The 13212-nt window shown below is 51.0% G+C and overlaps 1 protein-coding gene across 5 annotated transcripts in view; it reads right to left on the bottom strand.

The window, feature by feature from the left end:
* The window catches only part of PPFIBP2 (PTPRF interacting protein, binding protein 2 (liprin beta 2)), a 138320-nt gene that overhangs the window by 81329 nt on the left and 43779 nt on the right, over window positions 1-13212 (bottom strand). The window contains exon 1 of one of the 5 annotated variants that reach the window (XM_015568607.1): window positions 52-252. The exons of the other annotated variants lie outside the window; for them this stretch is intronic. Coding sequence (XP_015424093.1) covers window positions 52-99 — 48 coding nt within the window. The 5' untranslated portion in view covers window positions 100-252. Of the gene's footprint in view, window positions 1-51; window positions 253-13212 lie in introns of those variants that run through there. 5 annotated transcript variants of the gene reach the window in all.

Genomic DNA, 13212 nt, shown 5'->3' on the forward strand with positions numbered 1-13212 from the left:
CTCCCCTCACTCATCTCCACCGAGACCCACACAAAGCAGCCATTCACTTACCCTCTTCAGCCACGCAAAGTGCTTGTACACATCAATGTCCCCATCCATGCTGGGCACCCATGTCAGCAGTTGGGCTCCTTGGTTGAAAAACCCTTTTTCTGGCCAGAGACCAAGTTTTCTCCTCCTTCTTGTCTCTGCCCCTCCCCCTCGGGAACGTCAAGCTGTGTTCAAGTTTCCCCACATCCCTGGCCTGCGTCCGCCAGCCTTTGCCTAAACAGTTTCAGATACACAAGGGCTCAGCCCAGGCCCGGCTGCTCCAGATCCTCCCCCGCCGCCCCCACAGACGCACGCGGGCACCAGCGCTGAGATGCAGAGCCCGCGGAGCGCTCAAACCTAACACAAAGGTAGGGGGAGAGGCAGACCGTACAGGAGTTACACACACACACACACACACACACACACACACACACACAGGGAAACATTCTTTTGGTGATAATACCAGAGCCTGCCAGAGGGAAACAGTCCTGAAGAAAATTCCTCGTCTGGCTTCCCCTCTCTGCAGTGGCTGGAACTCATTATGGAGAGACCCTGATTTCCTGTCTCGGCCGCTCTCTGCATTTACCCACAGGCTCCCAGCTGCTCTGGGTTTATTTGGGGCCCGGGAGAAGACTATAAATAAGCGCTACACTTGGAGGAGCTGCTGGTTCCCACACACAGCTGACCCCCACCCCGCAGCCCACGCCTACCCCTTGTCCTGGCTGTGCCCGAGGAAAGCCTATCGTTTCCAAAAAAGAGCAGATTCGGAACCAGCTCCCGTCTGGGTTCCCGGCCCTGCTGGGTGTCCGCTGTCGTTGGCGCTGGTGACACTGGCCCCTGGAGACCAGCTGCTGTAACCTCAGAGCCCTCTGCCACTTGGGGGAGTTGGGATCCCGGCTGCTACCAGCCACCGCTGGGCTCCCTGGGGTCAAGTTCTGAACCAGGTTCGGGGGGGTAGGGGTGGGGGTGGTACATCTTCCCTCAAGTCCCAGGCCTGCCTCACTGGTCAGTGCCAGTGACTTGCCTCCTCACAGGCCAGGGTGGGAGGAAGGGTAGGGCCCAGGCATGTGAGTCCAGGAGAGGAGAGGAGAGCTCTGGGTAGGAGCCTGGGAAGGAAGGCCGGCCGCCCTGGCAGACAGGGAGCTTCGTCTGTTTTCCTATTGGCAGGTCACATGCTGGCTTTCCAGGGGCCTCTCCACACTCCCCAGACGCTGCCCCCACCGCACACTGGTCTCCTTGGAGAGCTCCCCTCCAACAGCTTTCCTCCCTGCCCAGCCCTTGACATGCAACCTCTGCCTATGACTGGTTATGAAAGCGATCTTTGATGTGGGGGCAGCGGGAATTGCGGTTACATGAAAGGGCTCTGAGCTCTGCTGTGCAAATGACTTGCAGACGGGCATCTTGTGACTGCAGGGGCCTCTGGCGCCCCTCGAGTCACCAGGACTCCCAGCCTGAGGAGAAGGCTTTTCTGGGTGTCGAGGTGCCCCTCAGAGCAGCATCAACATTCACCAGGGCCCGAAAGCAGGGCCTGGGGATGAAGCAGAAATGTATCCTGCAGCCTGATCCCTGAGGCTAGCTCAGCCCACAGATCACAGGGAGGCAGGGGAGCTCTGGCCGGCAGCTGGCACGAAGGGAGGAGTACATTCCTGCAGACACACCCTGAGCCGAGGCCAGATAGGAAAAGCAGGCTCTGCTGCCCATGCACTGGCTCTCCTCCCTTCTCACCTCTGGCCCAGTTCCAGAGCTCAGTCCGCGCCCCACCCAGGCGAGGTTCCCTGCCCAAAACTGTGACAGGATGTGTTAATGAAGACCATCTCTAAGGCTGCAGGGGTAGGCAGGCCTTCTTTTTTAAAAATATTTTTTAAATTTATTTCAGAGAGGAAGGGAGAGGGAGAGGGAGAGAGAGAGAGAGCGAGAGAGAGAGAGAGAAACATCAATGATGAGAGAGAATCACTGCTCGGCTGCCTCCTATATGCTCCACTCTGGGGATGAAGCCTGCAACCTGGCACGTGCCCAGACCAGGAATGGAACCGAGACCTCTTGGTTCATAGGTTGATACTCAACTGCTGAGCAACACCGGCCGTGTGAGGCAGGCCTTCTTAACTTTTTTTCTGTCTAAAAGCCTAAGAAAGCCAAATGAAGACCTCACACATTTGCCCAGCATCCAAGGCAAATGAAACTGACTTCCGCCCTGATTGGTTTGGCTCAGTGGATAGAACAGCAGCCTGGGGACTGAAGGGTCCCGGATTCAATTCCAGTCAAGGGCATCTATCTTGGTTGCGGGCGCATCCCCAGTAGGGGGTGTGCAGGAGGCAGCTGATTGATGTTTCTCTCTCATCGATGTTTCTGACTCTCTGTCCCTCTCCCTTCTCTCTGTAAAAAATCAACAAAATATATTTTTTTAAAAAAGAAACTGACTTCCTGCCTGGGAAAATAAGGAATGACACATGGTATGTGGTACAGGTGTTTCTGGGGCTCCGGGGAGGAAGAGGTCTTGGAGTTGATTTGGGGGCGAGACAGAGCGGCGGGGCACAGTCCCAGCCCCTGACCCCTTGGAGGGAGGCTTGGTGTTCCTCATAGGTTTGCGTATGAGAGGAGGAAAGAGGGGACGGAGGAAAGAGGTGATCGTGGCAACAACTCCCACCTGGCCCACAGCTGACAGTTTATATATCTGCCCTCTTTACAGGACTGAGGACATGTGTCTGAGCCCTGATTCGCTGCTCTAACGTCCATGCCTAGCACAATTCTTGTTACATGGTAAGAACGGACACGGTTTTTTGTTGTTGTTTTTTTTGAATGAAAGAATGAGGCTCAAATGGTAGGTGTTTCAAGAAAAGACTAAAGTTCTACTTGGAGAAAACAAGTCTCAAGGTCTGCTGTTCCAGACTAAGGATGCTCGACTCCAAGAGGAAAGGACACGGCCAGTTTCATCTATTAGCTCAACTCCGGTGTGATGAACTGGCTGTGGGGAGGAGACTGGGAAAGGAGCCGTGGGAGGGTGGGGCAGAGGGAGGGACCCAGACAAGTTGCAGCTAAATTCCTGATGTATTTTTTTGGTATCCTCAAGGAGAAATTCTTACCTCAGCTCCTTATTTTTAAAAACACCAAAGTACATTTTATTTCTTTGTAATTCAACTCAAAAATCCACAAAATAACATTCCAAAAGAGCTAGGAGCAGGGCATGTGTGTGTGTGTGGCTGGCGGCTGGGATGTGGTGGATGCAGGAGCAGCAGGCTCCTTTGCATGCACTAGGTGGCAGCTGGCCCAGATGTGACCCCATCATTGTGCCAATGAGTCAAGCCCTGGTCTCCCCACCTCACTCAGAAGGCCACCCCACCCCCCGACCTTAGGCACCTCACAGCGGTTCATAGAGGGGCTTGGGGATCAGATAGGCCACTAGTATTTGTATGTATAAATCATTATGTCTCTGAAAATGAAGTTTTCATCAGAAAATGATCCATGACTCCCAAAAGATTGAAAGCTTGGGCTTTACTTAGCCGATATGGTTACTCAGAAAGGTTTAGGCTGCCCCTATGAAGGAGGGGTGGGGTTTCTGCTTCCATTGCGCTGCCTCTTCTAGGTCCAGTCTCAGTCCCTGGACCCATCTGCTAAGAGAGAAATTCTGGGAACCACACAGGCACACAAATAGGGGTCATTGCAGTGACCCTGACAACCCTCAGGTCCTTCCCCAAAGCAATTCACTCACTGGCACGGACTCCACTCACTATTGCCTGAAACAAGAGGCGCCAGCTGACGAAAACCCGCAGGAGCCTGGGTACCACTCATGGAGCTTCCCCTCCTCCTCACCTCAGGGCCTAGAGGGCACCCCAGGACAGCCACCTACCTGGCTGGAATCCCAGGTATGTGTGGGAATGAGTGGGGGTGGGGTTTGTGAGGTTATGCTCCTCCTGCTGGCTGCCAGGAGTCAGCAGCATCTAATCATGCAGAACGTGGACTGAAAGGGGTCTTGTGGGTCACCGGCCATTCAGCTGACCTAGCACCTGAATCCTGAGCTCCAGCTCAGCTTTGAGCCTTGTCCTCTGGGCCCTGGTAACAGGGGCCAGGACGCAGGTAAGTCTCTCAGCAGGTGTGATGCACAGTGAGCCTGCCGTGCCGAAACACAGAGGGGAGAAGAGGAGGTTGACAAGAATGAGTTCAGGACCCTGCTCCTTTGGGCTGACAGTCAAGCCCTGCTCGTAAAATAGCATCCTGGCCGCTGCAGCCCAAGGTCCCCAGAGTGCACAGCACGTGGGTCAGGACAAGGGTCGGCACAGTTTCCCTGTAAAGAGCCAGATGGCAAATGCGTTGGACTTTGTGGGCCATATGGTCTCTGTCACACTCAACTGCCAATTGCAGTGCAAAAGCAGCCACAGACAACACGTAGTAAGCCAATGAGCGTGGCTGTGTCCCAGTAATATTTTATTCATGGCCCTGAAAATGGAATTTTATATCATTTTTACATCACAATGTATTCTTCTTGGGATTTCTCTCAGTCATCCAAACATGTAACAATCATTCTTAGCTCATGGGGTGTAAGGACGAGTCAGCGGGCCGAAGGCAGGCCATAGACTGAAGATCCCTGGGCCAGGACAGTGCTTCCCGCCTACCATGAACCACCTGGGCCGGAGGGAGTTCTTGTAAGAGTTCAGATTCTAACCCAGTAGGTTGAGACCATGCATCACTAACAAGTTCTCAGGTGCTGCTCACACTGCTGGTCTCAGGATCTTAGCTGAGTAGGAAAACCTTTCCAAGTTCCTGGAATCACAGGGTACGGAGGAGTTTGCCTGGAAGCAGGAATTGCCCGGAGCCCGCCTGCCTGCCTGCCTGCTAGCGGTGCCTGAGAGGGCAGAGGACCCTGAGGTGTGTGACTCTGGCTGGCCTTCTTCTGGGGGGGCTGAGTGTCTACATGCTCAGACCTCAAGTTATGCTAACCTGGCAACATCCCCCACCAGGTCCCTGAGGTCTGAAGCAGGAAATCGCGTGGGGAAGGATTTATTTGCTCTTTCACCAGTGTTTGCACATTCTTGGTCATTTATAAACATTGGTTCTTAGGGGCTGAAATAGTCTCCTCGAGTCAGGCCTGAAAAGAGCCAGATCTCTAGAATTTAGTAGGGTAGAAATTACTTTGCGGGAGAAGGGGATGAGGGGGGAGGGGGAGCCAAAGTTCACAAAAAATAAAACTGCTAAATTAGCAGTGGCCAAAGGCCCCCAACCTGGAGTGCTGTGCCAGGAAAAGTGTATTCAAAATCCCTCCTCCTCCCCCTGCCCCCCTCCCTAATATTAGAGGCTGCTCCAGGGCAAGGTCTGGCAGCTGTGGGGTCAGGAAATGCCTCCTGAAAGGATAGAGCCAGCCTAATAGTGCCCCAGCAAGAGGCACTGAAATGAAGAGGTGTGAACAGGCCTTGTTGCCCTTGACAATGGAAGGTCAGGTCTAAGCTCCCAGGACCAGCCCTCGGCCCTCAGCTCTCCTGTGTCCTCTCCCCAACCACAAACAGCGGGGGCCTCCCAGGCCTGTCCTTTGTCCAAGGAAAATGGGAAAGAACTACCTTTGCCAGCTGACCCAGGTGCAGTGTCCACCAGCTTCACCAATGAGGTGCCGTCTTTCCAATCGGAAAAAAAAAGGTGTTTTTCTTGCACCACGTCCATCCATACCTTCTTCCTTGGGATTTACACTTTCCAGAATTTGTCCCTGACTCCCACCTAGTGGCTTCTTCCAGTACTGCACAGGCACGAAGAACCCCACCCACACGCATACCAGCCCCGCCCAGAGCTCCCATTCCTTGGGAGCCAAGCACAGAGGAAAGAAAGAGCTGACACTTAGACTTCCTGAGCTCTCACTCAAGTCCACACCTGTCATAGGTGGAGGGCAAGAAACACAGGCTGGAAATGGGCTCACCGTAGACTCTGCTTTTTTTTATTCTTAAAAATAGGCACCAAATTTCCCCTTCTCTCTTTTAAGATAAAAAGGGTTTCCTATGAAACTTTTGACTAAATTTGCAAAATAAAAATGTTCAAGATGCATATATCCTGGCCCATCTTTTGTCCCAGGCCCTGGGTGGAGAAGGAGATACAGAGACAAATGAGAAACCCAAGCTCACAGCTCATGATTAAAACAACAGCTTTTCCTTCCCACCTGTTTTGCAACTCTCTCTGGATTTTCAATATGGTAAACAGATTTGCTCCTTTGGCCAGAAGGAAAGGTTGCGAGATGAATCTAGCAGGACCGCCTGGGCTTTGTGTGCGGAGCTGGGAGCTGCAGAAGCCACCATCTGTGACAAGGTGGTGGAACTGATGAGGGTGGGGGCCATGGGTCCTACTGGCCTAGGTCTTCTTTGTTTTTCGAAAGATTAGTTATGAAGGTAACTGAGGGTACCTGAACCGACCAGTAGGGTGTCAGAAGTGAGCACACATCCTAGATGGGGCCTCACTTCCCCGGACCGGCCAGGCCCAGCAGAGGCTGCCCACTCGGGACATCCTTTCCACTCTTCCTGAGATGCCGGCTCCGGCTCCGCTGAGCCCTGACACTGCGCAGCTCCCTAACCTGTTTTCACCTAGGAAACCGAAGGTTTAAATGCAGGAAGGCAAAGCTGGTGCCTACGGGAAGCCGCTCAATAGAGCCCCTCAACACACTGCAGGGGTGGATGCTTGGCCCATTCCTGCAGACAGATTGCCATACCAGCTGTCATTACTACTGAGGAAACTGAGTCCCACAGGAGGGACAAGGAGGCTGGCCCAAAGCCACATAAGCAAAGTGGCAGAGCACTGGCCTTTTAACGCTTTCCTCACCTGGTTCAGTTTGCTTCCATCTGTCCAAGCACAGTGACCAGGACACCTGCAACCTCGCAGGGGAAAGGCTGGGTTCCCCCTGGGGCCACACCTGCTCCATGTACCTCACAGAGGCCGGGCCGGGGGACAGAGTACAGTCCCTCTGGAGGTTCTCTGCCAACCTCTCTCCTGCCCCTTGGAGCCTGGGCTCTGCCCTGATATGCCCTTGCTCCTGCTGCTGCTGGGTTTGCCTGCCTTTCCCCAGACTTCATCTCTGGCCCCTGAAGCCGCCGGTTTTCACTGAGGACCCCCCAGACCCACATCCAATGCCATCAGACAGCAGGACAGACTGGTGCCTGTGGGAGATGGGAAATGTATGTTCCAGCTGTTGGAGAAGCACCCAGAGTGGCTCCATCTGGAGACTTTACTGGCTCTGGTATCTCTTGGGCATCTCCCAGGACCTGTATCACTAGTCACCACTGTGCACGGGCAGGGTCCACCCTCCCCACGCCCACCAGAGAGGTGTCCCCAGCCCTGCAGGGCCCACTGGAAGCTGCCTGACTGTAGCTCCTGTGTGAGCTCTACCACCCATGCTGGCCCTGGATCCACCTACCCAGCCTCCCCCCAGCCGCGCCAAGCAGATGTGGAAGAACAGTGACACTCCTTCCAGAGTCAAGGTACAGCCAGATTCCTGGGGGTGGTCATAGCGGCACCGACCCCTTCTTGCCTATGGCACATGTCAGTGTCACTGATAAGCACCGCTCTCCTTTCTCAACTTCAGGGCCACCTAGTGGGGCTCAGAGGCTCCTGACCAGAAATGGCCATATTCCCCCTCGGTCATCATCGCACACCTCACCGCAGGCCTAGGAGGTGGCTGCAGGGAGGGGAAGGAGGCTGCCCCTTTCTGAAACTCGGCTCTGTTCCCATCACAGCAGAGAAGCCTCAGCTTTCCGGCCTGGGCCTCAGCTTTCTCCTCTGTGACCCTCTATGACCCCGAGGGTCACTGTGGTGCCGCACCACAGCACAGGGCGGCCTCCCCGGACAGACCCAGAATTCAGAGATACTGCTCCTAGAACAAGGGAATCCGGGCCCTGTGTTGCTTTCCTCATGGAAGCCCCAGAGGATGTTCCCAGCTCAGAGAGCCCCTCACGTACCTTCCAGGCCAGAAGCCGGCCTTTCCTCCTCCTACTGGCTGCCGAGGAAGGGAGGGCCCTGTTTCAGGCCCCAGAGCTCTGGAAACTCACTCAGAGCCCAGGAACACTGAGTCCCTGGCAGGTCTGCTCCCCTTGGTCTTTAGGATGAGTCCAACTTTCTTATAATTAGCTCCCCAGAGAGTACTTGCAACTGCCAACCACTCTGTGTCCAGCCCTGCCAACCCAACACGCAGAAGAGGCCCCCCGCCCCCATACAGATGGTGGTCCAAGGCTAGTCTGTCTGCTGTGTATTTCATTCTAACCACCAGCCACTGCCTCTTCAGCAGCCCCGTTTTCCTTGGGTACTACATATGCCAATACCTGTGCCTGAAGATCCACGATCCCTGATGAATAGCAGCAAGAGGAAACCACATTTCCTACCTTTCATCTTTCTCCTCTGGCCACAGCTGATTGGCTCTTGGGTAGAAACCTGACCCAAGGGGAGCTAATCCAAAAAGCCTTTAATTTCAGTTTTTGTTTGTATGTTGTTGTTTTTTTGCACTTAACATTTCTTTGTAGGCCTGGGGGACTTAGCTCAAAAATTATGAGCTAAGCCAGGGGTGGGCAAACTTTTTGACTCAAGGGCCACAATGGGTTCTTAAACTGGACCGGAGGGCCAGAACAAAAGCATGGATGGAGTGTTTGTGTGAACTAATATAAATTCAAAGTAAACATCATTACATAAAAGGGTACGGTCTTTTTTTTTTTTAGTTTTATTCATTTCAAACGGGCCGGATCCGGCCCGTGAGCCGTAGTTTGCCCATGGCTGAGCTAAGCCAATCTGATTCTCTCCTTCAGGAATTTGAGTTCACACACACTCACGGGGAAAAAACATAAAAAGAACTTGTCAGTCAACAAGAATAAAATCAAACCTTAAGGACGTGCAGCAGTTGCTCTGCGCTGTCTTCCTAAGGGCCATTCATTTCCCCCACTTCATCCTGGTTCCTTCCTGACAGAGGCCACCCCCACTCTGGTGGCTGAAAGTACCAATACTGTTTCCCAGCTTTCCTTGCAGCTAGGGTATGCACATGTGAAAAATGCTGACCACTGGGACCACAGAGAAGTCTACAGGAGGGTTTCAGAGGACTTTCCTGCCTAATTAAAGAAAAATTACAAAAGACATGTCCTACCTCTGAACATGGCTGTGTCTGGGTGAGGCTGTGTTGCCTGGTGCTGCAGTAGCCATCCAGCAACTGCCAGGGGACACGCCTGAGGGAAACCAACACCCCAAAGACCTTGAGGCAGAAAGACCGGAAGAGCCAGAGCCCTTGAGGTCATTACAGAGCCACTGATTTAACCCTGGGACCACCCTCCTCCCATCCTCTGGACATCTTATTAGTGACATGTAAACCTCCTTATTGTCTATGGCACTCTATTGGAGAAAGAATCCCAATGACAGAGATGTCACGAGGCAGAGCGGGACCATGCCAGGCCAATATAGGACACAGCAGTCACTGAGGCTGTTTAACGAGAATATTGCAAACATTCAAGGGGTGCACAGATATCATGGATGAGAAGGGACAAGGCTGCCTGCCTGATCCCTCAGGCTGCCTTACTAGTTCCAATTCCAGTTCTAAGCCACATGCGATTTATTTTTTAAATGATTCAAGTGAGTCTCTGGTTTGAGGCAGTGCTTCTTAAACTTTAATGTCCATAAGAATCACCTGGCGATGGTTCAGTGGGTCTAGGGTAGGGGGTCCATATTCTGCACTTTTTTTCTTACAAGCTACCAGGGGATGCCAAAGCTGCTGGTCCACAGACCACACCTGAGTAGCAAGGGCTTCTAACTAAAAGTGCCAATCTAAAAAGTTCCAGTGGCCATAGCCTGTTTGGCTCAGTGGATAGAGTGTCAGCCTGCGGACTGAAAGGTCCCAGGTTTGATACCTTGGTTGCGGGCACATCCCCAGTTGGGGGTGTGCGGGGGGCAACTGATCAATGTGTCTCTCTCATCGATGTTTCTAACTCTCTATCCCTCTCCCTTCCTCTCTGCAAAAAATTAATAAAATATATTTTAAAAAATAAAAAGTTCCAGCGGATCTGTAATACTATCAAAAAGAAAAAAAGAAAAAAGTACCAGTGATTCATGAGCATAGATGTTATTTCCATACAGATAAGACCACTATGGAATGTGAGTGCACCCGGATTGTAAAAGGACTCTAGGTCTGCAAGACCTAAAATACAGACAGGCTGTCTCTGTGCAAAATCAAAACATTAACATCCAGCCCTGGTCTTATGGAATGTTTATATGAACTTTTGACCCCTGAAAAGTACACCATTCATAGGTTGTTGATGGCCATAATTACTCTAAAAGATTTATGAATGCAACAATTTTTAGGAAAATCGCCCCAAAGGGAAGGCATTTCCCCAACCATTGTAAATAACCCCAAAAGAGATCTACAAATCTGAACACAAGCTGTTTTTGCAATGAAGCCTGCAAAAACCAATAACTCTATCAACTGCCTTTGAATTTTAAAAAAAAAATTTTTTAAGCTTTTTGGGTAAATTACAAACGTTAGATCCATATGTCACACGACACACTAAAAAGCACTGCAGATGAATTAGAGTGAACCGTAAGCTAATCATCAAACCATAAACCTACTGGAGGAAGATAAAGGTATTATTTGACCCAAGTGCGGGAAAGGCTTTTCTAAAGATAAAAAGGAAACCAGAAAACCCAAACAGGAAAGACTGATAGAGTTTACTATGACAATCCTTTTAAATTCCATGTCTCAAAAAGCCCCATAAAGGACATTTAAAAGCAACATTAGGAAAAGAAATGCTGCAAATAAAGCAAAGGGCCAACCACAGAGGTCACTTAAATACTTAAGAAAAGCACCAAAATTCTAATAGAAAAAAAAAGCATAGATTATGAGAAGATCAGGGTAGGGCACACGCACTCAGGGACTCAAAGTGATCTCTAGGGTGTGTCCAAAGAAAATATTGGGACTATTTTTTAGCCTGTCCTTTAAAAATCTCTACTTTGGGAACTGTTTTATAATTTACATACATAAGGATATTACTGCTTAGGTGAATATGAATATATGGAGAATGAAACTTTTTTCAGATGAGGTAAGATCAACAGTTTGGGAAACCATTCAGAACAACAAATACTAAACTAATGGAAAAAATGCTTAACTTTCCTACTAAACAAAGCAATGCAACAATGATAAAGGAAAGCATGTTCCCTATGAAATTAGTAAAGTTGTGTGTGTGTTTTTTTAATTTTAGGTATTATTATTGATCAAGATGCACAAAAGCCCCACTAATGAAAATATAAATGAGCACAATTTTTCTAAAAAGTGGTTTGGAAAAATGTGTCAAAGATATTGATACCTTTGGATTAGAGCGGCCAGATTTAGCAAGCTGCATGGGACATACTTATTAAAGACTAGAGGCCCGGTGCACAAAAATTTGTGCCCTGGGGGGGCGGTGCTCCTCAGCCCAGTCTGTGCACTCTCCCAGTCTGGGACCTCTTGGGGGATGACCACCTGCTGGCTTAAGCCTGCTCCCCGGGGGGGATTGGGCCTAAGCTGGCGGTCAGACATCCCTCTGGCAGCCCAGCCGCCCAGGGGAATAGAGGCCTGGTGCATGGGTGGGGGCCGGTTGGTTTGCCCTGAAGGGCGTCCCAGATCAGGGTGGGGGTCCAGTTTGGATGCCTGGCCAGCCTGGGTGAGGGACTGATGGCTGTTTGCAGCTGGTCACACCCCCTTCAGGGTGGGGGTCCCCACTGGGTTGCCTGGCCAGCCTAGGTGAGGCCCTGTGGGCCATTTTCAGGCTGCCCACACCCCCTTTAGGGTGGGGGTCCCCACTGGGGTGCCTGGCCAGTCTGGGTTAGGGGCTGAAGGCTGTTTTCAGGCTGGCCAAGCCAGCAATGGAAGCTCCCAGCCTCTCCCTTTTTTCTTTTTCTTTTTTTTATTTTGGGATTTATTTACCTTCTATAATTGAAACTTTGTTGCCGCTTCTGAGGAGCAGGTTTTCAAACCTAACTTATAACAGGCCCACGTGAAACCCAACCAGCAACCTTCTCCACTGTCCTCTCCAAGCAGTGTCTGGCTGTATTAGTTTCCTATTGCTGTAGTAATAAATTACCACAAACCATGTGGCTTATAGCAACACACATGTATTATCTTACAATTCTGGGAGCCAGAAGTCTGAAATGGGTCTCACTGGGCTAAAATCAAGGTGTTGGCAGGGCAGTGTTCCCTCTGGAGGCTTTAAGGGAGAGTCCACTTTCCCAGCTCCTAGCAGCTGCCTACATTCCTTGGCTCCAGGCCCCCTTTCCATCATTAAAACCAACAGATGATGTGTTGAGTCCTCGAATCACATCACTCTGACACTGACTCTGCATCCTCCTTCCACTTATGACTCCGGTGTTTATGTTGGGCCCACTTGGATAATCCAGGCTACCTGCCCTATTTAAAACTCAACTGACTAGCAACCTCAATTACACCTGCTACCTTCTGCTTTGCCATGTAACATCCCATATTCACAGGTTCTGGCAATGAGTATGTAGACATCTTTGGGAGGTCATCGTTCTCCCCACCACACTGGCATAGATATATTCAGAACACCAGGCAGACAGCCTATATACTGAAAATATTGAATAACACATATATTGTTCAGTGTTCGGAGGAAGGCATGGGGATGAGACTACTGACAGAGGCCTCTTGAACAGAAAGCAGGCTAGGACACCTGAGATGTAACCTGTAACAAACGGTATGGCCTCTAGACCAGGGCGTCTCAACTTCCTGGGTCTATGATTTCCAACATCAAGTCCCCCCTCCTAATTCAGTGTTCCCGTTCCTGCCTTCCTCACTCTATGCATACTTTTGATTCAAGTTTGCAGAACTATAGCTTTAGGAGAAGACTGCATCCTGGCTTTCATCCTCCAGTTCAGTTTAGGTAATCACATGCTGCCTCAGCTCCCCAGGTTCCTCCCTCCAGCCCTGGAATAACTGCATTCCAGGTCAATCCCTCAGTGGGCTCACTCCTCACCTGACCCATTTCCAGATGTGACTAGTGTCTTAATGCTGACCAACTGGTCTCCACAGGGAGGTAGACAAGTAACCAAAGCCACATACTCATCAGCTTCGGTTACTCATCTGCTGCCCTTGGAGACTAGCAGGTGTGCGGGCTTAATCCAGAAAGAGCAGGAGGAGAGTAAGGAAGCCTGCATTTATTCCAGGACAAGAAGCATTTCTAGGGTAAGAAGGTCTGAGGAGTAGGG

This window comes from Myotis davidii, unplaced genomic scaffold (genome assembly GCF_000327345.1).
Source record: "Myotis davidii unplaced genomic scaffold, ASM32734v1 scaffold1185, whole genome shotgun sequence".
NCBI lineage: Eukaryota > Metazoa > Chordata > Mammalia > Chiroptera > Vespertilionidae > Myotis > Myotis davidii.